Source organism: Saccostrea cucullata, unplaced genomic scaffold, assembly GCF_032062105.1.
Source record: "Saccostrea cucullata isolate Sc308-1 unplaced genomic scaffold, CSIRO_AGI_Scuc_v1 ctg5281, whole genome shotgun sequence".
NCBI classification, from domain to species: domain Eukaryota; kingdom Metazoa; phylum Mollusca; class Bivalvia; order Ostreida; family Ostreidae; genus Saccostrea; species Saccostrea cuccullata.
The window spans coordinates 20795-44918 of NW_026931298.1; the positions used below are offsets into that span (position 1 = coordinate 20795).

The window sequence follows — 24124 nt, forward strand, 5'->3', positions numbered from 1 at the left end:
AAATAAATACCTTTGTTATATCCAGATTCATCCTGATTTTGCTTTTTCCAATCAGGGATCAATATATATACTAACACTTTACATGTCCCTTCACCAATCTCTTTGTTTCTCTCTGACCTAGTGCTGGTGGTTTGAAAATTGGCGCAAAACTAGTAACACAGGATATAAATAGATAAGTTGTTCTTGGAAGATTTTACTGCTCTTAGATAAGTCAACCCTTAACATGTCTGTTAATCAAATGAAATGCTAACAAAATATTAATTTGATGCAGACAAGTATAATGAAACACTTTCAAAATGCAATTTCATTCTGCAGAGTGTAATGAAACATTAATAAAACACCAACATTGTAATGAAACATTAACAAAATACCATGCCACCCCATCCTGTAAAGTATAGCATTGATGTTTCGTTAAATGCAACACTTTCAAAACATACTAAGAAAATATAAAAGTATGATTTGGTAGTGTTTTGAAGATATTTTGAAAGTATTTTGTTAGATTTCTTTTTCATTTGGGGACCTTTATTCAAGATGGATAGAGAATGGGTGCATCCTTTTTATCATACCTAATATGTTTAAAATCTAAAGTAAACGATATCTTAGGTATTTAATACTTATGTCATTGTTCAAATATTCAACTATTTTTCAAAGTACTAATTGGAGGTCTTTGATAGCAAATTGCTTAATTAAGAATACATATCTTTTCAAACTTGCTTTCACTGGGCAAGATGACAAGTATCATTTTTAACCATCAGCATTCCTTCACTAAAACGATTAATCCAATCTTTAATTGAATTCACAGGAACTCATTTATCTCAATAAACTGTGTACAAATTATTATATGATACTGTAGAGGGATTTCTAAAATATTACAATAAATTGTACAGTTGTTTGGTGAACGAGTTCGACTGAGACAACCATCCTAGCCTGCATTTTATGTGTAAGTGATTGTACATTTGTTTATTGTATTTCATCATGTTATCCAATAATGAAATTGAAATGACAGTCGGTGAGGACGCTGTAGCCAAGTGGGCCGACCCGAAGAAATTATCACCCTGCACAGTAAGTATTCTTATTGAGCTGGGGTATGACAGCATGTAGGCACTCTCACTACTCGCCAATAACGATCTGCCCTCCACTATTCCTGTGGGACAAAAACGCCTTCTCCTGTATTCGATAAGGCAAACTTCTATTAGAGGCCCAGCAGCAACTCAAACCTTTAACCAAGATTCAAGTGCAACAAAGACTGACGCTCCAGCGGAAGTTCACCCTAACCCCTCGCTTGGGACACCCTTGACGACAGATCAAACGCAAGGACAATCAGGTGATTAGTTAATTCCAGAAATGTTGAGCCAACTTCGATCAGCCCAGGGATCCACAACCAGGTGTGTTCTCTTGGCAGGACCCTCAAATTTATCTTAAATCCCTTTCTGCCCCTACATCAAGTCAATATCATGATATTGTAGATTTTGTAAATCTGGCAGCTGCCTCACAACCCTTAGAGAAAAGAACTGGCTTTTTCCCATTGAAATTCCATTAAAATATCATTGAAATTCATGTTTTCATTGAAATTCCATTATATTTCCATTGAATTTCATGAGACCGTCCTTTGACCAGTCTGTTTTCACCACCATTGATTTACCAGTTTTTAAAAAACAGTATTTTCAATTGTCTATAAATCCCATTAAAATACCAGTTTTCCCATAACTTAAAATTCAATGTGCCTTAATTTCAATTGAAACACCATTGATTTTCAAAACCAGTTTTATTTAAATAAATGGAAAGTTCTTATTGAAACATCGCAACTCAGTCTCTATCATATCTGTTGGGAGAGGGACACACATATATTTTGTTTACAGCGGTAACTATGTTATTAACATTCAGAATATTTTGAATAGTTATAAAGTCTATATGATCTTCTCTAGAGACTTCCCAAACACAACCAAGGGGCACGATTTTCTTAAATGGTTTTATCACTGCCAAGTTAAGAATAACATGAGGACTTCGTTCTTCACATTGCACAAATGATAACACAGACGCAAATTCCAATTCATTTCCTTTCTGATATGTAATAATGTGCTGTTGTCTTTTCTCAAGTCTTGAATAATTATTCCCATACACATAAAATCCTTTTTTATACATGTTGATTTTGAGAAATTCATTTACTTCCGTATTTCTTACACCAAACTTTAAGACCAGACGTTGTTCCTCAGCGTTTAACGTTCGAATAGAGGCAGTTCCTATAAACCCTATTCCCGCTTCTATTTCATGCAAGTGTCTATCACTACCATTTAGTTCATGAAATTGGCATATAGCATCTTCTTGGGCATCCTTTAAATATTTAGCACTCATGGCAGCAGGGACTTGCAGCAACGAAACTATGTTTGTAATTTGAGTGTCTATGCCCTGTGTTCCGTGGATGTGTTTTACTATAAATCCATTCAAGTCTTCAAATATGAAGCAATTATTTACATAAAGAGGTCCTGACTATGTTCAGTCCCACCGGAAACACAAACGGCAACTTCCGGTTATAAGAGAAAAACTACAAAATTTGAGTATTTTTCTTTCCCCTAAATATTTTTTACAGATAAAGTATTTGTGATGATTTTTGGATATGTTATTCAGACTGCAAATGACTACAGTAACGTCAAATATCTTAAAATTCACTTCCGGTCGCGTGATTTCCTGTCCTCAAAATGAGAAGTTATCATAGCTAGATCTCGTAAACGATAAGAGATTAAGACACCAAACTTGTATAAGTGGTAGATCTTGATAAGTAGGCAAATTCAGTTGGGATAAGATTGTCAGCCGTCACTTCCGGTCGTCACAGGAAGTGATCCAAAAAATCAAAATTTTTAACTTTTCTTTCATGAAACTTTTTTTACATCACATTATAACATCTTATTTGTAGTTTTGAAATATATCAGTCCCACCGGAAAATAAAACGACAACTTCCGGTTATAAGAGAAAAACTACATTAAAGAAGTCGGTTCACTTTATGCATAAAATGGCCCTGTAGATATACCAATTAATTGATCAACACTTGATTTTCTATTTGAAGTATTAAAATAAAATAGAGACTTGGTGCTTTCATATCCTATTAAAAAATTCTCCTCGAAGTCCAGGTCTTGGAGAACTGGCTTTATGAAATTGCAATGTTCTTGAAATTTTAGCTAAACAGGTATAATTGAGTACTTTCAGTGAAGAAAAATAATATGAGCGCACCCTCTGATCTAACAAATAAAACATGTCCATGAATCCCCAGAAACAGTTCTATCATTTACTAGTTGCATATTTTAGATCAGAGGTTGCGCTCTATATCAAATATCAAAAAATAACTTTAAAAATTGGCCGTTTTTGTAGACTTTTTCGAAATATTAGGAAATTGACGCATTTCGTGACGTCATAATGCATTGACTAGAAAGAAAATGACGTCATTTTTTATAGGATCGCAGTCACCAAAGATCTAAGTGATATTTTAATGCATTGTTAACTAAAACTATGCAGTTTCAGTTTTTCTGAAATTCATAGGGCCAAATAAGGCAAAAATGAACCTTGTTCTTTAGTATTTTTCTTTCCCATAAATATTTTTTATACATAAAGTATTTGTAGTGATTTTTAGATATGTTATATAGACTGCTTATGTCTACAGTAGCGTCAAATATCTTTGTAAAATTCACTTCCGGTCGCGTGATTTTCTGTCATCAATATGAGAAGTTATCACAAAGAGATCTCGGAAAGGTAAGAGATGGAGACGCCAAACTTGAATGAGTAATAGATCTTGATAAGTAAGAAAACTCATAAGGGTTAAGATCGTTGGCAGTCATTTCCGGTCGTCACAGGAAGTGATTAAAGAAATCAGAAATTTCAACTTTCCTTTTTGGAATACTTCTCGGCATCACATTATTGCATCTTATTGGTTGTTCTGATATATGTCCGTCCCACCAGAAACAAAAACGGCAACTTCCAGTTATGAGAGAAAAACTGCATAAATTGAGAATCATACTATCCCATAAATGTCTTTTATAGAAAGAGTATTTGAAATGATTTTAGAACATGTTATTCAGACTGCAAATGTCTAGTGTAACTACAAATATCTGTTAAAAATTGACTTCCAGTCTCATGATTTCCTGTCCTCAAACTGAGTAGTTAACATAGCAAGATCTTGGTTATGGTAACACATCAAGACACTAAACTTATATGAATAATAAACCTTGAAGAGTGAAGAACAGATATAAGGATTAAATGTCTCCGCCGTCACTTCCGGTCGTCACAGGATGTGATTTGAAAAATCGAAAATTCCAACTTTTTTCTTTCCAATTTTTTTTCATTACTTTATTGCATCTAATCAGTAGTTTTGAAATATGTCAGCTCCACCAAAAATAAAAATAAACATAGGTAATCAAAGATTACGAAGCTCACCTCGACGAATGTTATCAGTTTAAGTAATGCAAATCCTACATCATATTTTCTTAATATTAAGTATTCATCCCAACAACAATATTCTTGCAAGTTGTGCTTAACCCTCTACATGGCATATACACATTTCTATGCGTTTAGTGTGAAAAACATGTATTGTGTAAACAAATATTCATAACTGTTAAAACTGCAGATATCAAAGACTTCAAGTTCATTCGGATTGATCTGTTCCCAAAACTTTAACCTGGTCTCTTGTATGGAAAATATAGGTCAGATCCAGCATCCCAAGCAAGTCTGATAGTGTCCATCCTAAGATGCATCATCCATGCAAGTTTGGTTTAGCTAGGGCTTATAGTTACTTGGGAATGAAAATGTAGGTCAGATCCAGCATCCGAAGCAAGCCTGGTAGTGTCCATCCTAAGATACATCATCCATGCAAGTTTGGTTTAGCTAGGGCTTAAAGTTACTTGGGAATGAAAAATGTAGGTCAGATTCCAGCATCCGAAGCAAGTCTGGTAGTGTCCATCCCTAGATACATCATCCATGCAAGTTTGCTTCAGGTAGGGCTTATAGTTACTTGGGAATTAAAATGTAGGTCAGATCCAGCATCTGAAGCAAGTCTGGTAGTGTCCATCCCTAGATACATCATCTATGTAAGTTTGGTCCAAATCCAAATAGGGCTCATAGTTACTTGGGAATGAAAATGTAGGTCAGATCCAGCATCCGAAGCAAGTCTGGTAGTGTCCATCCCTAGATGCATCATCCATGCAAGTTTGATTTAGGAAGGGCTTATAGTTACTTGGGAATGAAAATGTAGGTCAGATCCAGCATCCGAAGCAAGTCTGGTAGTGTCCCTCCCTAGATACATCATCCATGCAAGTTTGGTCCAAATAGAGCTCATAGTTACTTGGGAATGAAAATGTAGGTCAGATCCAGCATCTGAAACTAGTCTGGTAGTGTACATCCCTAGATACATCATCCATGCAAGTTTGCTTCAGGTAGGGTTCATAGTTACTTGGGAATGAAAATGTAGGTCAGATCCAGCATCCGAAGCAAGTCTGGTAGTGTCCATCCCTAGATGCATCATCCATGCAAGTTTGGTCCAAATAGGGCTTATAGTTCCTGAGGAATGGACCTGCTCCAAAAACTTGAACCTGGTCACTCATCTAGACAATGTAGGTCAGATTCAGCATCCGAAGCAAGTCTGGTAGTGTACATCCCTAGATGCATCATCCATGTAAGTTTGGTTCAGGTAGGGCTTATAGTTCCTTGGGAATAGACCTGCTCCAAAAACTTTAACCTGGTCACTCATCTGAAAAATGTAGGTCAGATCCAGCATCCGAAGCAAGTCTGGTAGTGTACATTCATAGATGCATCATCCATGCAAGTTTGGTCTGGGTAGGGCTTATAATTCCTTGGGAATGGACCTGCTCCAAAAACTTTAACCTGGTCACTCATCTGGAAAATGTAGGTCAGATCCAGCATCCGAAGAAAGTCTGGTAGTGTACATTCATAGATGCATCATCCATGCAAGTTTGGTCTGGGTAGGGCTTATAATTCCTTGGGAATGGACCTGCTCCAAAAACTTTAACCTGCTCCAAAAACTTTAACCTGGTCACTCATCTAGAAAATGTAGGTCAGATCCAGCATCCGAAGCAAGTCTGGTAGTGTACATCCCTAGATGCATCATCCATGCAAGTTTGGTTCAGATAGGCCTAATAGTTACTTGGGAATGGACTTGCTCCTAAAACTTTAACCTGGGACGCCAACACTAACGCCGACGCCGACACCGACGCCAACGCCGGGGGTATCCCTGGGAAAAGAGATGATGACAGCTGGTGGAAAACGAGGGGCTAGGAAATTGAGCATAAGCTCATCTCGACTTCATCGAGGTGAGCTAAAAATAAAAACAACGAAAACTTCCAATTATAAGAAATAAAACTACACCAAAGTCAAAAGGTCAAGGTCATTGGAAAAGTATTTTAATTGCTTATATGTATATATATATATATGCCACATGACCTTGACCTTAGAGTTTAATGTTTGACCTTGACCTTTGACCTTGACCCTTACCCTAGAGTTAATTTTTTTTATTATATTTAGCTTGATACAGCTTCAAGTGTTAAAGTGGAGTTTAAAAGTTTTTTGGATGACCTTGACCTTTGACCTCGATAAATGACCTTGACCTTTGACCCTATTGACCCAAAGATCACAATCAAGCTTGAGTCCGTAGGGGTGTTTACATCTCTCACTTTAACAAATGCTTTTATACCACCCCCTTTTTTTTCTTTTTTTTCTAAATCAATAGGAACCTAGAAAAATTTTCTACAGTTCAAACGACGACACAGATCGACATGAAATTTAAAGATTGCAGTAGAGGACACATCTAAGAAAGTGTCCTGAGTGTGTAACAGTAAGTCTCTGAAGTATATAATGAAATTCTAATGACTATAGGCAACAACTACATTCTTTTTCTGTCTGAAATTTAGGTGCTGATGAGCATGAAAATTAATTAAAGCTTGTATTGGGTATTTCTTCACTTTTTGTCAATAACATTCGATTCTCCTTCTCAAATACGAAATTTTAATACCAAGTATTCTTGATCTCCTTTGTATGTAGAGTTTATTTCAATTTTATTTACAATTAATATTAATTGAATGAATCTAGGAAATAGCGATTTTTTCCTATCAAATCAATTTCCACGCAATTTATATAGGTTAGATAAATTACAGTTATCTTGCTTTCTACGATGTGGAGTTGAGAAAATGCCCATGACTCACAAATTATGTCAACAAATTACATGTAATGTGCCTATCAGAGTGCACATGTACCAAAAATGCACCCTGGGACTACCCAGATTTTGGTTTGTTTTTCCAAGCAGGGTAACACACCCAGTATTCTATAACTCAATCTATGCCCTAAAAAAATATTCATTAATTGATATGTTGTCATTTACCTTCCCTCTGAGAAACACACCTTCTTCTAAGGCCTACGGCTTTTCAGCTTATTTTCCTCTGCAACTGACCACGTGTATTAGTTTCGCATTTACAGCTCTGTATATGCTAAGTGTCATATAGTAATACCTACATGTTTCAGCAAGCACTCTGATTCACTGCAAACGTGTCCTATAATTATTCTAATCATTTTTCTACATCAAATATCACATCAAACAGGGAATATCTCATTTTTTAAAGAAATTTGACCGGGACTTTACTACGAAACTATTTCTTTCACTACGAAACTATTTCCTTCAACCTTAAAATAATAACCTTACAAAATACCTTTAATGTTGTGGAACTCGATGGCTCTGTGGTTAGCGTGTCTGACTTTCATGTTAATGGTTTTGGGATCGAGCCCAGCTGGAGGAATTTTTTTTTTTTTTTTTTTTTGCATTTTGTCTATTTTTTATTTGTCTGTTTTTTAAAATAGAAAAATATCCTTCTTACAGATAAATAGAGAAGAACGGAAGACCTTATTTGTTGCTGTAGCAACAAGTCTAGAGTTTCTAGTTTCGGAATATTGTTATTATTTTTTAGATTTGATAATTTAATCTCTTAAATTATTTTGTATTTTGAATATTAATGTACATTAATGTATATCAATGAATGTATGCAGTACAGGTTTTGTTCAATTACATATTGTTATATCCGCAATAAATTATACTTTAGAGAAAGCTGCCGCTCATCAAGGATGCTGATGATATTTACAGTGACGTTTTGGTGAACCCAGCCACTTTACGAACTGCTGAAATGAAAGCTTTAACAGCAAAAAATCCAGCAATGTATCTGCTAAACAAAGTGCTGGATTTGGTGTTCTCTGAAGAAGAACTAAGGGATACAAAGGGTGCCAGAGGATTGGACAAGCACAAAATGGATGCCCTTAAAGGTACGTCTAAATTAAATACTGTACATTATTTAAATTCTCACTCTTTTAATAGATATAAATACTTCTTCAACCACATCATGTATTTATTAATTATTAAATCATTTATTTTTAATTAAGTAGTCATTATGCAATGATATTTTAAAAAAATTTATGTTACAAATATATTTTCATTTTTTATTCAGAATACATGTTTTCCAAATGTCAAAGTCTACAGATAGAACATCTAAGACCAACAGTGTTCAACACAACTATTCAAAACAAGATTGGCAACATTAGGCAGAAGAAAAGCTGTGCGAAAGGAAGTGTAAAATTGAATTCAAAATAACTCTCAGGAACTCCAGCGTCTTTGATGGACCGCACACTTTGGAGGGATTTTTGTAGTTCTGGGACAGTCCTGTAGCTTACTAGCTCTCCTCTCCAGTTCAGTTAAAATCCGAGAACCAGACAGGTTGTCAACGTGTGAACACTTCCTGTGGTCCCTGAACCACATCTCCGCGATATCCAAACTGACGACATTAACCTCGATCTCTCTCATCAAGTGTGTTTAATATGTGAATACCATTCTGAAGGATTTATATTTTCAGAAGGATTACTTCTTTCTATGGTAAGTGCATTTTAAGCTTACAAAATATGTTCAAAGTAACTGACATGCATGCTCCATGCAGTTTCCATTTTTTATATTAACATGTACCGGTATATCTATATTGTAATATGTAGAGAGAGAGAGAGAGAGGAGAGAGAGAGAGGAGAGAAAGAGATGACATAACTTGATAAAGATCTAATTTACTGAAAATTTCTAAAAAATGTTATTGTAAATAATTAGATAAAAATTTTCATCATTAATTGAAGTCAAATTTTTTCATGATTGAAGGGATCAAAAGACCCTGAACTTACATGTTTTACATGCATGCATGGTTTTCCTGTCTTAATACACCATCAATATGCTGTATAAAAAATCTTTATATATGTTTTAGTATATTCTATAAATAAATTTGAAAAACAATGAGTATTCAATGGTTTTTCAATGGATTTCCTGTAGCATTACTTTTCCATTGATTTTTCATTAAAATATGACATCATTAAACTGGTACAAACTAATTTGCATAAGTATTCATTTTCAATGGTGTTTCAATGGACTTTCACTGTGTTTTAACTGAGTTTTAACTGGAAACTGGAAAATAACTGGTTTTTCTTGGTAGACATTAAATAGTGCCAGTTTATGCAGAGAAATAAAACTGGAAAATCAATGGTGTTTCAATGCCCTGAAAAAGAATGCACTTTCAATGGAATTTCAATGGCATTCTTTTCTGTAAGGGTAGTGAGGCATCAACGAGTAATGAAGGTTTGTTCAATTTGAATGTATTATTTGTGAACATTCTAGGAAAGGCATGTACATGTATTATATATCTGTGTCTTTGATCTCCAGTTTATGGTCTGTGTGAATTAATTATAGTGTGATTACTTGCAGAAATGCCAGGTAGAGGCACTGCGACAAGAAAGGACCGTCCTTTGCAGCCAACAGTGAGCCAGGGTTCTAGAGACCCCAGTGAAAAAGAGGCATCAACAAGTAATGAAGGTTTGTTACCTTTGAATGTATTATTTGTGAAATACTTGGAAAGGCATGTACATGTATATATCTGTCTGTGATCTCCAGTTTCATAATGGTATGTATGAATTAATTGTAGTGTGATTACTTGTAGAAATGCCAGGTAGAGGCACTGCAACAAGAAAGGACCGTCCTTTGCAGCTAACAGTGAGCCAGGTTCTTGGAGACCTCAGTGATAGTGAGGCATCAACAAGTAATGAAGGTTTGTTCAATTTGAATGTATTATTTGTGAACATTCTAGGAAAGGCATGTACATGTATTACATATCTGTGTCTGTGATCTCCAATTTATGGTCTGTGTGATTTAATCATAGTGTGATTACTTGCAGAAATGCCAGGTAGAGGCACTGCGATAAGAAAGGACCGTCCTTTGCAGCCAACAGTGAGCCAGGTTCTTGGAGACATTAGTGAAGCAAAAAGACCATCAAGTAGTCCGTCTTCTCCTTCTTTACATAGGTAACAGTCAAATCGATACAGCCATGGTCACACAGTATTTAAACGTTAGTTGTTATTTACTATTGGACTCTTGCGAAAAGCACTGACTTTTACTTTGACATTTAAACCTGTATCATGTACGGAAGTACAATATTGATAATAAATAAGAAAACCTTTCTACTGGTCATAGGTATGGTGTTAGGCGCACTAACATGTGAAGGTCGGGAGTTGAGGGTAGGGTTGTTGTCGTTTTCTTCGAGGACAACTTATTTGTGCTTTGAAATTACCCGTTATTTTCGTTGAATTAAATGTTGAGCTAAATATTTATATCGTAAAATAGCTTCCATACATTGTCCTAGTGTAAAAGTAAGCCGTCAACTTTAAGAGTCAGCGCTCCTCGCAAAAGTCCATTAGACTTATTTGTATTGGAATGTATGAAGTCAGTAATGAAAATGTTTTGCTGTAGTAGAATGTGTTTATTAAAGTTATTTGAAAAAAGTGCACAAGAAGTACTAATTAAAGTCTCGTTTGTTAACGGTGTGAACATAGTCTTAAAATAAACTTCATGTCCTCCTCTCAATATCCAGGGCATAGGATTTTTTCCAGTCTGATGCAACTGTAGAAGTTGAAAGCAAGAACCATATTTAGATGCCTTATAAAGTTTATTTTACTGCAAAATTTTATAGACAAAATACCAGTTATACAATATAAATGGAGCTAATAAGTTTATAGGATATCCTCCCTCCTTTTCACCCTCCTGAGTATCTTACACTAAATTTGGTGCAGTTTGCTCCAAATATGCTCATCATTTGCTCATCAAGTGATATTAAATTTTATACAAGAAGTTCATATTTCTTGGGGGGGTTTGTTCAAAAAATTTAGGAAGCCTTTGATTTATTTTAAAAGAGTAAAATATGGCAGGGGTGTCATTGCCATTGCCCGATGCCCAGGGCTACCAATTTTAGAGGTCGGGCTATCATAAATCTATACCTCGACAGGGTAGTAAGTCTAAAACGAAAGTATACATATATTTACATCCACTGAATTGATGTATGAATTAACTTTGTAGTAAAATCATAATCTTTAACTCGTTTTAACCTATATGTATTGTGTTTTGCTATCGCCAGTTGTTTCAGTGACAATTACAGTTGATAACCAGAAGTCTCTGTCGAGACTGAAGCTCTACTGGTTTGAACTTATAGCAAAGGAAGAGAAAGTACATAAGCAGCTGGGATTTGAAACTTTATAAACAGCATTAAATAGAATAATGATCGTTGATAAAGTCTCTTTATGTTCTTAGTGTAGTCTACTTGTGTGCCAAGTTATACTGAAATCAGACCAAGACTGTAGGAGGAGTAGCATTTTGAAACAATTTTACAGACATTTCTATTTTTAGTAACCACGGCAACACCATTCATCAAAATTAAAATTCGATACACAGAATTATGTATCTTAGTGTATTCTACTTGTGTGCCAAGTTATATTGAAATCAGACCAAAACTGTAGGAGGAGTAGCATTTTGAAACAATTTTACAGATATTTCTATTTTTAGTAACCACAACAACACCATTCATCGAAATCAAAAACCGATATATAGAATTATGTATCTTAGTGTATTCTACTTGTTTGCCAAGTTATACTGAAATCAGACCAAAACTGTAGGAGGAGTAGCATTTTGAAAGAATTTCACAGAAATTACTATTTTTAGTAACCACGGCAACACCGTTCATCGAAATCAAAAACCGATGCACAGAATTATGTATCTTAGTGTAGTCTACTTGTGTGCCAAGTTATACTGAAATCAGACCAAAACTGTAGGAGGAGTAGCATTTTGAAAGAATTTCACAGAAATTTCTATTTTTAGTAACCACGGCAACTACGTTCATCGAAATCAAAAACCGATACACAGATTTATGTAACTTAGTGTATTCTACTTGTGTGCCAAGTTATACTGAAATCAGACCAAAACTGTAGGAGGAGTAGCATTTTGAAAGAATTTCACAGAAATTTCTATTTTTAGTAACCACGGCAACACCGTTCATCGAAATCAAAAACCGATAAACAGAATTATGTATCTTAGTGTATTCTACTTGTTTGCCAACTTATACTGAAATCAGATCAAAACTGTAGGAGGAGTAGCATTTTGAAAGAATTTCACAGAAATTTCTATTTTTAGTAACCACGGCAACACCGTTCATCGAAATCAAAAACCGATATACAGAATTATGTATCTTAGTGTAGTCTACTTGTGTGCCAAGTTATACTGAAATCAGACCAAAACTGTAGGAGGAGTAGCATTTTGAAAGAATTTCACAGAAATTTCTATTTTTAGTAACCACGGCAACACCGTTCATCGAAATCAAAAACCGATAAACAGAATTATGTATCTTAGTGTAGTCTTCTTGTGTGCCAAGTTATATTGAAATTAGACCAAAACTGTAGGAGGAGTATGCACAATGTCAAGGGTTTGTGATTTCTCGAACTCCACACAAACCCTTGACCTAAGTCGCTATTTAAAAGTCGGGCTCTGTATTCCGAATTTCATTCGTTCCAAGTCTCAAACCTGGAGCCAATCAGAACGCGGTTCTCATTCTGAACAGTGATGATGTAAACAAAAATGGCTGCGCCCATGCGGATGCTACAGGAATGTCTAACTCGTCGTCTTCTTGCAGAATATGTAATGATAGGAACTTAAACAAATATCGTAGATTAATATTTGGAAAATCCTTTTCTTGTTCCGAACAACTTAATGAAGTTTTAGGTTATGTTCCACGTGAAACCGACGGATTATCTCCCTACGTTTGCCATATGTGCTTCAACAAACTAAACAAACTTTCGAAGATTGACTATGAGCTTACACATAAGTTAGATCAATTGAGAAAAGAAAAGAATGATATCCTTAACAATCTACGATCACACAAAAGTGCAGTAAATAATGTTTCCAATATTGTCATTGTTAATGTTAACAGTAACACTCCAGTGAAAGTAGCAGATCGGCCAGTTTCAAATATACCGTGTATACAAACCCCTAAAATGTCTCACACCCCAAAGCGGGTAATTTTACATTCCCCCACACCAAGGAAAGCCAAGAAATGTCTGCTGAGGATAAATTCTCCCCTTCTAAACCTCCTTCAAGGACCAAGAAGAGACTTTGTGATTTGTCTCCGGGAAAAGCCAAGGTATTTTTTTTAATCTAGGTTGAATTTTGGACTGAAAAATCCAATCCCTAATCTGAAATGTTTTACATTGTATTGCATCCCTGATTATTTTGTTTGTCCATTTAATTCATACATGTATGTACAGATTAAGGAGGAAAGACATGATAGAGGACAGGGGGATTTGGACCTCAATGGGTCAAAAATATTGTCAAGCAGATCACAAAGTTATTACTTTTATTTCTTGGGGAAAAAAATCATAAAAGTTGAGCAGTAGTTCTCTTTCAATTTTATCAATTTAGCAATCCTATATCCCCTAAGCAACTTTCTGCATTAATCAAATCTGTATTATTTTATATTAGGTATCCTTTAGAGGCAGACAGGATGAAAAAGTCCGAACCAGGATTATTAAGGATGGAATATGGCATTCAGTGGTGAAGTCAATTGTCAGAGGGGACAAAGGGAACAGCATTTCAAAAAAACTCTACTCTATTGAATCATTAAAGACTGGGTTACAGAAATGTGTATCAAAAGAACTTGAAAATCAGTGCAAAACTCTATGTAAAGTGAACAGTAAATCAGTGCTGCGCAATATTTCCTCCAAGAATTTGGAGTCATTTTCTTTTGGAAGTCTCATACAAGAGTGTCAAATGTATGCTCCCCTTCTACTGGAAACCTTGACATGTGTGATGAATCAGCCAAATGAAAACAAGGTCGCAGTGGCTGCAGGAATTCTGCTTAGAAATCGAAACATACACATGTCTGCAATCCATCATTTAATAGGTCAAATATTAGATCATGGGGGAGCAACCGATGAGGTACATTATAAATATAATTTGATAACCACTGAAGATAAAAATTAAATATATCTCACAACTAGATATCAGATAAGTCACTGTATAAAGTATTTATTTATGAAACAAAATTACACAGTTACAAGTATTAGTAAATTATCAATTTTATGTCTTTATTATAGGTCATTAAAGTACTATCCTATATTGGAGTGTGTAGTGGACCACAGTCTATGATTCTGAAGAGGAATGACTTTGAAATCAGTCAGAGACAGAAAATTAAACAGATTGTCCAAGACCATGTAAAGCAATGCCAAATGGAATATATGACTCAGAAAATTAAGAAGAGTCTGGAGGTTCTACCAGAATCAGATACTACCATGTCTGGAAAATACCCTCCACCTGTGGTCTTGCCGCAAACTTTGACAACTACCAGTACATTAAACCAAACAGGTAGGTCATTTGTTCACTGTCCATCTTATTCAGTAGCTGGAACACATGAAGATTATATGGTACAATCTGACAGTTATTCAAAACCTAAATATCTAGCCTCTGCAAGATTAAGTGCAGTGCCTTTGAAAACACTGGATAAGACATTGGCAATAGAATTCCCAGGTGTTAGGCCTCTCTTTTGTGTGCAGCCTAAAACTGACTCCAGTTATGCACAAGCAGAAAACAAGACCACACGAAATTTATCGTTGAATTTCATATCCAAAAACTCTTGTGTACTTACCCAGTCTACACCGAGATTTGAAGTGATTGGAGATAATCTAGATTTAACAATATCCCCCTCCTCAATGACAAAAGAAAGACAGAGAAGAAGCATTCACTGGTTTTTGAATATTGCTTTGTGTAAGAGAGTTTTGTCAGACCTCTCTGATGATTGTCCAAAAGCCGAGATAATGAAAGTCCCAAACAGTGTTTTCATACCAAATACAAGTGATTGCCTAGCCTTAGAAAATGATATGATATATCATATAACCAAGATCCTTTGCAAGTATGTAAAGTGTTTACAGCGGTTTCAGCCCTCTGTTCCAGACTGTATTCAGCACCCATACATGGATGAAATGTGTAAGAAATCTGAGTACAGAATAATAGATTTGCTTGACAAAAGTGAGAACAAATCAGAAGACATGATTAGTATTCTACAACACATACATAAACATTGTGTGGCTCACTCTGATGAGGAACCAACAAAGGTTATTGAAAAAATTGTATTTGGAGGCGATGTGTTAACTAATGAGAGGGCATACAGTGTCCAGTTAGCCATGATGAATGCTGAGTGGGACTTCTATGGTTTTGCTGGTGTAGTACACAGACCTGAAGGTTTACACCGGATGATGAACTTCCTTGTGGTATTTCTTGTCAGCAGTTACAGTTCCTTGTTTGGTTTTGTTGTAATTTGGCCAGATGTTATCCTCCATTTGGAATGTTTTTACTTACTAAAATTATATTGTTCGAAGTGAGTTCTTTTTTAAAATTAGTCGTATTTTACTAACCACAAGTATTCAGGGTAGCCAGTAGTATAATTTTTTTCTGTATTGATATACAGCAAAACTTGTTTAGTACGAACACGGATATAATGAATTCACGAATATAGCGAAGTTTTTTTATCCCCAACTTTATGAATTTTACGAATTCCTTATATGAATATAACGAATTATAGATATAGTGAAGTAATTTCATAGGCCCAAGTGACTTTGTTATAACCAAGTTTTACTGTATAGAAAATATATACATGTACATGTATAGAAGTACATATATAACCTAAAATATTTTCTGATTCTAGCTTAAATTTATGCATGTGCATTCTAAAGTACATGTATTATATATACCTTCAGTAGTTGTGTATTGATTTTTTTTCAAATAAGACAATCTGGAAAAAAATTATTATGATCGATAATTAACTACTAATAATATAAATTACATCTTTGTAAGAAAAATATAACTGTAAAAATAATAAAGTATGTAAGTTAAATATTAGCTAATTTATTATTTCTTTCACAAAACTTGAATGGTGTATAAATTTTGTTGACAAGTGTTTTTATTAACTATTTCAGATCATTTACAAGCAGTTTTATAGCCTTAAGTCTGCTGCAGATCAAGGAAGTTTGTATCAGTTGAGAAATGTTGTCAGAAGGGTGGATGTTCAAGGTCCAGAAGGAGTAACAAGTTCATATAGGTACATGAACCTCAAAGCTGATGTTTTAGAACATTGAAACTGCTTATTTATTACTGGTAATTATCCTGAAACATATACATGTATCAACATTCAACAATTTGTTTTAATTTTTCATGTAATTCTTTGTTTTAGATCACATATGAACTTTGTTCAGGACTGTTTGGATGCCTTTGTTTTAGGATCTTGTTTACACATGTTTGGAATGGACTCTTTAGATGGTGTTCCTGTAAATGTTGAAGTTCCTCAATTCTTGCATCTGTCATCCAGTGAGGAGCAGTATGCTTGGCTGAAACAACTTGGAGCACAGCTACTTAAAACATACATAAAACTAGACAAAGGTAAAATTCATGTCACCTGTAAAGATTTATTGGTATATACATGTAATATTTTTTTTAATGAAAATTATCTCTTGGGTCTTAATTAAATAAATTTTGGAAGGATAAAAATCAAATTCTAAACATTGTACATACATTTGAATTCACAATTGTCTTTTTAAGCAATGCATTTATTGTAGAAGGTCTAATTGACATTCAAATGACCAATCAAGTATCAGAGATGGATGATCAAGAATTACTGTTGGCAGAAATGTATAACTCTCAGAATAATCGATACAGCTGTACCTGCAACAAAATTTACAAAACTAAGGGTCATTTTAAAAGACACCTTGAAAAAGAACATGGATGGGACTTTTCCTTAAATCAAGATTCAACAGTGTACTCTAAAAAGGATCATGTTGCAGTGTGGCGAGCTTCCTTCATGAAACTTTCTTTGCTGCTGAGGGACACTGAAGATGCTTTTCGTTATGGGGATGGTAATCGTATTTTCCGAAATGCCAAGTTCGAAATGCTTTGTGCAGATGCAGCCCACCATACAAAATATCGTTTATGGCTGTGGCGCATGCAAGCATATGAGAGTGCCATCTTAACTCCAAGACAAGCAGTTGAATATAAATGGAACTGCACAGCCAATACACATGGTGGAAAAGGTAAAAATATTCCCAATGACAATCTAGTAGAGACTCTTGTGCAGAAGATTAAGAAGAAATTAAGAGAGCAGGGATCAAACCTAACACATAACAGTGCACAGAGGATAGCTCTTTCCACTCAAATTCAGGAAGAATTGAAAGAGAATGTATTGCAACAATTCACCAGTAAAGAAAAAGGACGTTCTAGACCAACTGTTGATAGAAACTCTGAACTCAATAATTTGATCACTGAACTGCTACATGGAGAAGTTTTCAATTTTATCCAGGGAAGAGAATTCCATGCTTTCAGAGGATTTAGTGATTTATTTTCCAAGGTTAAAGCGGAAGATCTGCACAAATGGATTTCAGACCAAAAGTTTAGAGCAAGTTATGAAATGTTTTAAGATTCAGAATCTGTGTTGTTCAAGTCACATGTGGTGTGTTTTCTGTATTTAACACTTTACAGAAACATTGTATTTTTATTATACCGGTAATTTTTAAGTAGTGAGTAACAGTAAGCAAAGTGGACATTTCACACATTTTGTATTATAAATACCAGGGCATATTGTGTAAGAAAAATTGGTTCTTGATCATTTTTTTTTTAAATTAAGACTTTGTCTAGAAAGGATATCCATTCATTCATAAATATTTGTATTTATTGAGTTTCAAACCCAGAACAGAATGTACAAAAGGCCCATGGGCCACATTACTGATCTGAATAGCTTTGTCAATTGACCAGCTGTTCTTTACCAGACTCCCTCATTGTAATAATTTTAACCTATTGTGATTCAAAATTAAGGCCCCCTCCTACTCCTGGGGGTTGAATGGAACAAATTAGAATCTATACTGCCCCAGGATGCTTCCATACAAATTTCAGCTTTTGTGGCCCAGTGGTTCTTGAGAAGATTTTAAAATTTTGTTTCTATATATTTCTATGTTAAAATTTGATTTCCTATTGTGGCCCCACCCTACCCCGGGGGTCATGATTTGAACAATTTAGAATCTACACAGGATGCTTCCACATAAGACCTAAAGTTTCAGCTTTTCTGGTCAAGTGGTTCTTGAACAGATTTTTTTCTCGACTCCACCCTATTTTTGTCTTTTCTTGATTATCTATCTCCGCTTGGGAGGGGACGTCTTTCTTCATTTTAACAATTTAAACTACCTTACACCCAAGGATTCTTTGTACCAAGCTTGGTTAAAATTGGCCCAGTGGTTCTTGAGAAGAAGTTGAAAATGTGAAAAGTTTACAGATGGATGGACAAAATGTGATCAGAAAGGGGGGGGGGGTCTACTTCCAAGAGTGACTCTTATAGGGGATTAGCAGCTGTTTTAAATCTTCAAATGGACAACACTGTTGCTGGTTTGAAAATTTTATAACTTCAAATAAAAAATATTTATTATCATATTAAACAATAGTCAATTAAATATTTATTCTAAAACTCTTAATTCAATAATAAAAAATCTCAATTATTTAAAAGCAATGTTTCTATCTTATCATGAATACATCAATGGTCAATCAGTTTCTTCATCGGTTGTTGTTACATCACTGTCATCAGATTTTGAATCGGTATCAGGCATTTGGAGTCTGACAATTGGATGTTTATAAGGGCATAGTTCCTCTCCACATTTACAATTACGCTCACAAATGTCGCAACAAAAATGTCCCTTAATGTCCTTAGCAGGATCACACATGTATGAATTTGTTAAAATCAATCTTCTACACTTGTCAGACACAACAAGGTCTTTCATGTCATTATCAATTTTTTTAAGTTGTGCAGATTTATAGATAATCAGGTCATGGGACTGGTTGTTGTCTCTCCCAGCACGGCCCATCTGTTGAACAAACGTGTCAATTTCTACTGGGGGTCCATAATGAATAACGTTGTACAAATCAGAATAGTTCACCCCCATGCCAGCAGCATTTGTACATATAAGAATCCTAAGCTGTCCATTTGGATTTCCCATATCAGCTCTAATTTTGTCCTTCACACAATCTGTTGTTTTACTGTGGAACATGTTAAAAAAGTGACTCTTTCCAAAATGTTTTAAAAAAGTCATATATATTAGTGAACAATCTTTAATGCTATTGCAAAAAATAAGATGTCTTGGAAATTGGTCTTTCTCCTTGTCAAGTCCCTCAATAATCGATGAAAAAATGACATCAAGGTCATCATTTTGTTTTATCTTCGTAACACTGATTTTAATATTTTTTCTATCAGGGGTGTCAGATATCACACAAGCATTTTTTCCGAAGCACAATTTTGACATGATTTTTCTTCTATGACTTGGACATGCTGTAGCAGTCAATGCCAAACAAGGAACCTTTAAACAGAGAGAACGTAGTTCACCTATGTGACTAAACCACTCGCGGAATGCAGCTTCCTGTTGATTTTTCCCTTCTCCCCTGAAAACAAAAAAGAAATGTATATATAGCTGCTTTGGTCAATAGACAATGACCATATCTTTTTTTTTAATTATTATTTTTAATATTTCACATAAATAATCTGGGGGTAGGGGGTGTAAGTGAATTAGGGCCTTAATTTTTTCCATCATCTGGCACCAACTATCGCAAAAGAAAGTGCAAAGTTACTTAAAACAAATACTGACAATTTTGTTTTTAAGGGCATAGTTCCTCTCCACATTTACAATAATGCATCCACACCCTACCCCAAAAATGTATATCTTCTACACTTTCAGACACAACAAGTTCCTTAGAAGATTTTTCAAAGATTTTTCCTATATATTTCTATGTAAAACTTTGATTCCCTATAATGGCCCCGCCTTGAACAAACCCCTGGGGTCACTACATGTATGCCCCACCCTTTCATGATTTGAACAATTTAGAATCTACATTATACCAGGATGCTTCCACATAATGTTTCTACAGTGTTTCATACTAAGACCGAATGAAAATATACTCTGTTTTCCTGTCCCTTGACCAAAAAAATAGGGTAGATAGGTAGGGAAAAAATTTCATATTGAGAAAACGTACATTTTATTTTCAAAACTCAATGCATGCAGAACACATAGCATGTAATAACAAGAAAAAATTATGTTAAAAAGTTTTCATAGTTAGTTTATAAAGATTTATAGGGTATCCTGTAGTGTACAGTTATGATGTATAATTAATACTGTAAATATTGTCGGTCAACTTTAGTATTTTAGGAAAATAGCCCTCAAAAATGAAAATGTGAAAAAAACAACAACAAACTTATAGGGTTGGAGGGTAAAAAGTAGGGTAGGTCGGGTGACAGGAAACAAAAGTCATTTTTGCCTAATCATAATAACAGTAAACCATAACAGTGTTTCATAACAAAATATTTATTCATTTCAACATGTTCAACAATCCTTTATTAATTTTTTTTGAAGGGGGGGGGTAGCATTGACGGATAAAATGTATATTGTGAGTGTAAACTAATCATTCCAAAAATTTGTAGTTTTTTATCTTACCAATGAATGATGGTATGAGCTTCATCTACCACAATCAAGCGATGTCTTTTCTTGAACTCTGGGTTCTTTAGTGCATCCCTCCACTTTGTTTCTCCAACCAGGACCTCGGGGCTTCCAAAAACAAAGTTATAGTAACCGCTTGCCACTCTCTCTACGTCAGTTGACCCTTCTATATACACTGCCCTATATCCCAAGCTGGAGAGACTTTCAACTTGCTCCTTCATGATGCTGATCAAGGGGGCGATTATAACAGTTACAGAATTTTCGCCGTACACAATTGGAACACATTGATAAGTCAATGATTTGCCACTCCCTGTCTTCGTTCCAATAAATATATCACGATTTTCTCTCAAGCTGGATATTGCAAGCTTTTGGTTTTCGGTAAGACTATTCAAATTGAATTTTTCACATATTTTCTTTTCGAGATCCGCCATCTTTGTACTCAGCCCAAACTACGCTTTGAAAGGAGTTATTTCATTGGACAGTCTATTTTTAAGATTATTACGTATTGTTGAGCGTGAGCCCGACATTTAAATAGCGACTTAGGTCAAGGGTTTGTGTGGAGTTCGAGAAATCACAAACCCTTGACATTGTGAGGATCCTCCACAGTGCAGAATACTAAGCAACAACACGGAAGAACAACACAGTCATAGGCTATTGAAGCAACTATTATGGAATGATTCAGACTTTGGTTAAAGTGAAAAGGAACATTGGAGAGGATGTCGCTTATGCATTGATAAGCCCCATGGACAAAATGAATATTGTTATTGATGGCAAACAGAGATCATCCCCAAACCACATGATTTCCTTAAAACCCTCATTGAATGCTGGACTGGTAGCTGTTTCGGTAGTGGACATCACTGATGTATGTGTGCATATTCCTGTCAATGATGAAATTTCCTTTGTGTCTTGTGTTCCAAACCGAGTGGAAAAAGAGTAAAAATGACAGTTCAATGCTGCATCATTATGTGATTGACTGAACAAATGATATTGAAATGATTGCAATATTCAAGAAACTGATTATTAAATCATGTTGAATTGCATTATTCATGTTTAGAGCCAATATAAAATGTTTTACTTTTATGTGAGAGGTAGACTTTTCTTCATTAAATTAGTTAACTTGGGTATTCCCATTTATATCAGGTGTGTGGAATAATTTTAAGAAATAGGTTCCTATGGCCCTTTTCACAACAACTTAGACTGATTTTTTTATATAACCTAAGATATTTTATTTTTGCATTGTGAAAAATTAGAGAAAATATTAATACCGTGTGATAGAAAATAAAGATTTTTGAAGTCTAGATGGAGGAAATTTTAGTCTTAGTTGCAAGATTTTTTGTGAAAAGGACCACTGATTGATGGAGACACTTCATTTTCTTTGGTTGAAGAATTGTCTAAAAAAAAAATGGGACTTTCCTTTCCTTGGTTTTTTAAATGGAGACATATTTGACTGCCTTTTTTAACTTTAAATTTCAGGCAGTCATACAATTAACAGAATGAAAAATAATATATTTTAACTTGATCATTTTTATTAATAATTCCTTTAATCGGATTTGTCAAAATACTCTCATTTATTATTAAAAAAAAAAGTTTAAGTCCTAAATTGGCACACTTTAGGCACACTGGAAAATGGCAAAGTCCAAAATAGGTACATTTTAGGTACATTGAAAAATTACTAAGTCCAATGTAGCTAGACTGGAAAAGTCCAAATAAAGCACATTAAAGGTACACTGGAAAATGGCAAAAATACAATTGCAAGTACCAAAGTTAATGGGAAAAATAATTCCAGTGGATTCAAAAATGCAGTCTAGGAGAAGATTGGGCTTATTGCAAGCTTCGAAGACCAGCATGCATTGTAGCATATGACAAACACATGGGAGCAGTTGATCACTGTGACCAGATGATCACCTTCCCTGCCTTTAAATGCAAGACACTGAAATGGTGGAAAAAAGTGTTTTTTATCTGCTAATGATGGCCACCCTGAATGCCTACCTGTTGTACAAAAAACATTGTGCAAAATGGAGGAAAAAAAGTTTTGCACAGGGTTTTCCGAAGGGAAGTTGTGAAGGCTCTTATTGGTGAGACCAGCCCTCAACCAGTAACTGTAAGGGGGTCTGTAAATCCAAGAGACATGGAATGGCTGACTGGGCGTCACTTCCTTTCCAAGATCAAACAGGAGGAAGGTAACAAGTCTAAGACTCTGAGGACGTGTCCAGTGTGATTTACCACAATGGGAAAAAGGAAATCTGTTGGAGATGGTCGCAAAACAGTACGGTCATCCTATGAATGCAGGATATGTGATGTAGGACTATGCGTAGATCTTTGTTTGAATTGTACCATACCAATTAGGACTTAAACAAGCCTACCAAAGACATCAGGACCAACATGTGGAGTCTGATGATTCAGATTAACTATGAATGAATGTGATAAATGCCAGTGATTAAAATTTAATTGTTTGAATAAAAGTACTTGCTTAAATGATGTAAATATTAATGATAACATCCAGGACAAAAGTAAAACAAAATGAGTGTTGAGTGCTGTGGAGGAGTTTGTTTATTTGAGTTGATCCCAAGAGCCAACAATTAGATTGTTTTTTGTAATAACTTAAGAACTGTCCAAACGGGACAAAATACCCCCCCCGCTGGATTTTTCAGAGGTATGTTTTTCCATAATAAAGATATGTATCAAACAAAAATTATGAAATTTTTCTAAGTGACCTTGAATATTCCCAAATGACCTTGGGTCAAGGTCATGACACACCCTTGGGTCATGGGCAATCTTTGTGTGAAATGAGAACCTACCAAGTTTATCCATAAGAAAGATATGGACCAGACAGGAATTATGAATTTTTTCTTCCAGTGACCTTGAACTTCCCCAAATGACCTTGGGTCAAGGTCATGACACACCCTTGGCTCATGGGCAATCTTTGTGTTAAATGAGAACCTACCAAGTTTATCCATAAGAAAGATATGGACCGGACAGGAATTATGAATTTTTCTTCCAGTGACCTTGAACTTCCCCAAATGACCTTGGGTCAAGGTCATGACACACCCTTGGGTCATGGGCAATCTTAGTGTGGAGTAGTAGATTCTAATGTCCCTCTGTAAGAAAGATATGGACCGGACACGATTGCACAGACAGATGGACAGACGGACAGACAGACAGCTAGACAGACAGACGGACAAGGTGATTCCTATATACCCCCCCAAACTTCGTTTGCGGGGGGTATAAAAAT

General features: G+C 35.1%; 2 protein-coding genes and 1 pseudogene across 2 annotated transcripts; 2 read left to right on the forward strand and 1 right to left on the reverse strand.

Annotated features, from left to right (window-relative positions):
• The first annotated feature begins 975 nt into the window (after positions 1 to 975).
• Positions 976 to 11008, forward strand: LOC134232104 (uncharacterized). Its single transcript, XM_062714064.1, has 6 exons — positions 976 to 1062; positions 8088 to 8304; positions 8487 to 9646; positions 9773 to 9880; positions 10005 to 10112; positions 10239 to 11008. The coding sequence occupies exons 1-3, from the start codon at positions 976 to 978 to the stop codon at positions 8627 to 8629; spliced, it is 447 nt and encodes a 148-aa protein (XP_062570048.1). The 3' UTR covers positions 8630 to 9646; positions 9773 to 9880; positions 10005 to 10112; positions 10239 to 11008.
• A 4618-nt stretch (positions 11009 to 15626) lies between these two features.
• LOC134232106 (uncharacterized) lies at positions 15627 to 17818 on the forward strand (annotated as a pseudogene).
• Positions 17819 to 18801: 983 nt separating this feature from the next.
• LOC134232108 (ATP-dependent helicase wrn-1-like) lies at positions 18802 to 21486 on the reverse strand. Its single transcript, XM_062714065.1, has 2 exons — positions 20890 to 21486; positions 18802 to 19843 (listed from the first exon to the last, which is right to left on the reverse strand). The coding sequence occupies exons 1-2, from the start codon at positions 21321 to 21323 to the stop codon at positions 18952 to 18954; spliced, it is 1326 nt and encodes a 441-aa protein (XP_062570049.1). The 5' UTR covers positions 21324 to 21486; the 3' UTR covers positions 18802 to 18951.
• Between the last annotated feature and the right edge of the window lie 2638 nt (positions 21487 to 24124).

Coding starts and splice junctions, on each gene's coding strand:
- LOC134232108 (XM_062714065.1), bottom strand. CDS start 21,323: ATGGCGGATCTCGAAAAGAAAATATGTGAAAAATTCAATTTGAATAGT. Junction 19,844..20,889: donor GCTCATACCATCATTCATTG/GTAAGATAAAAA, acceptor TTTTGTTTTCAG/GGGAGAAGGGAAAAATCAAC.
- LOC134232104 (XM_062714064.1), top strand. CDS start 976: ATGTTATCCAATAATGAAATTGAAATGACAGTCGGTGAGGACGCTGTA. Junction 1,063..8,087: donor AGAAATTATCACCCTGCACA/GTAAGTATTCTT, acceptor ATTATACTTTAG/AGAAAGCTGCCGCTCATCAA. Junction 8,305..8,486: donor CAAAATGGATGCCCTTAAAG/GTACGTCTAAAT, acceptor TTTTTTATTCAG/AATACATGTTTTCCAAATGT.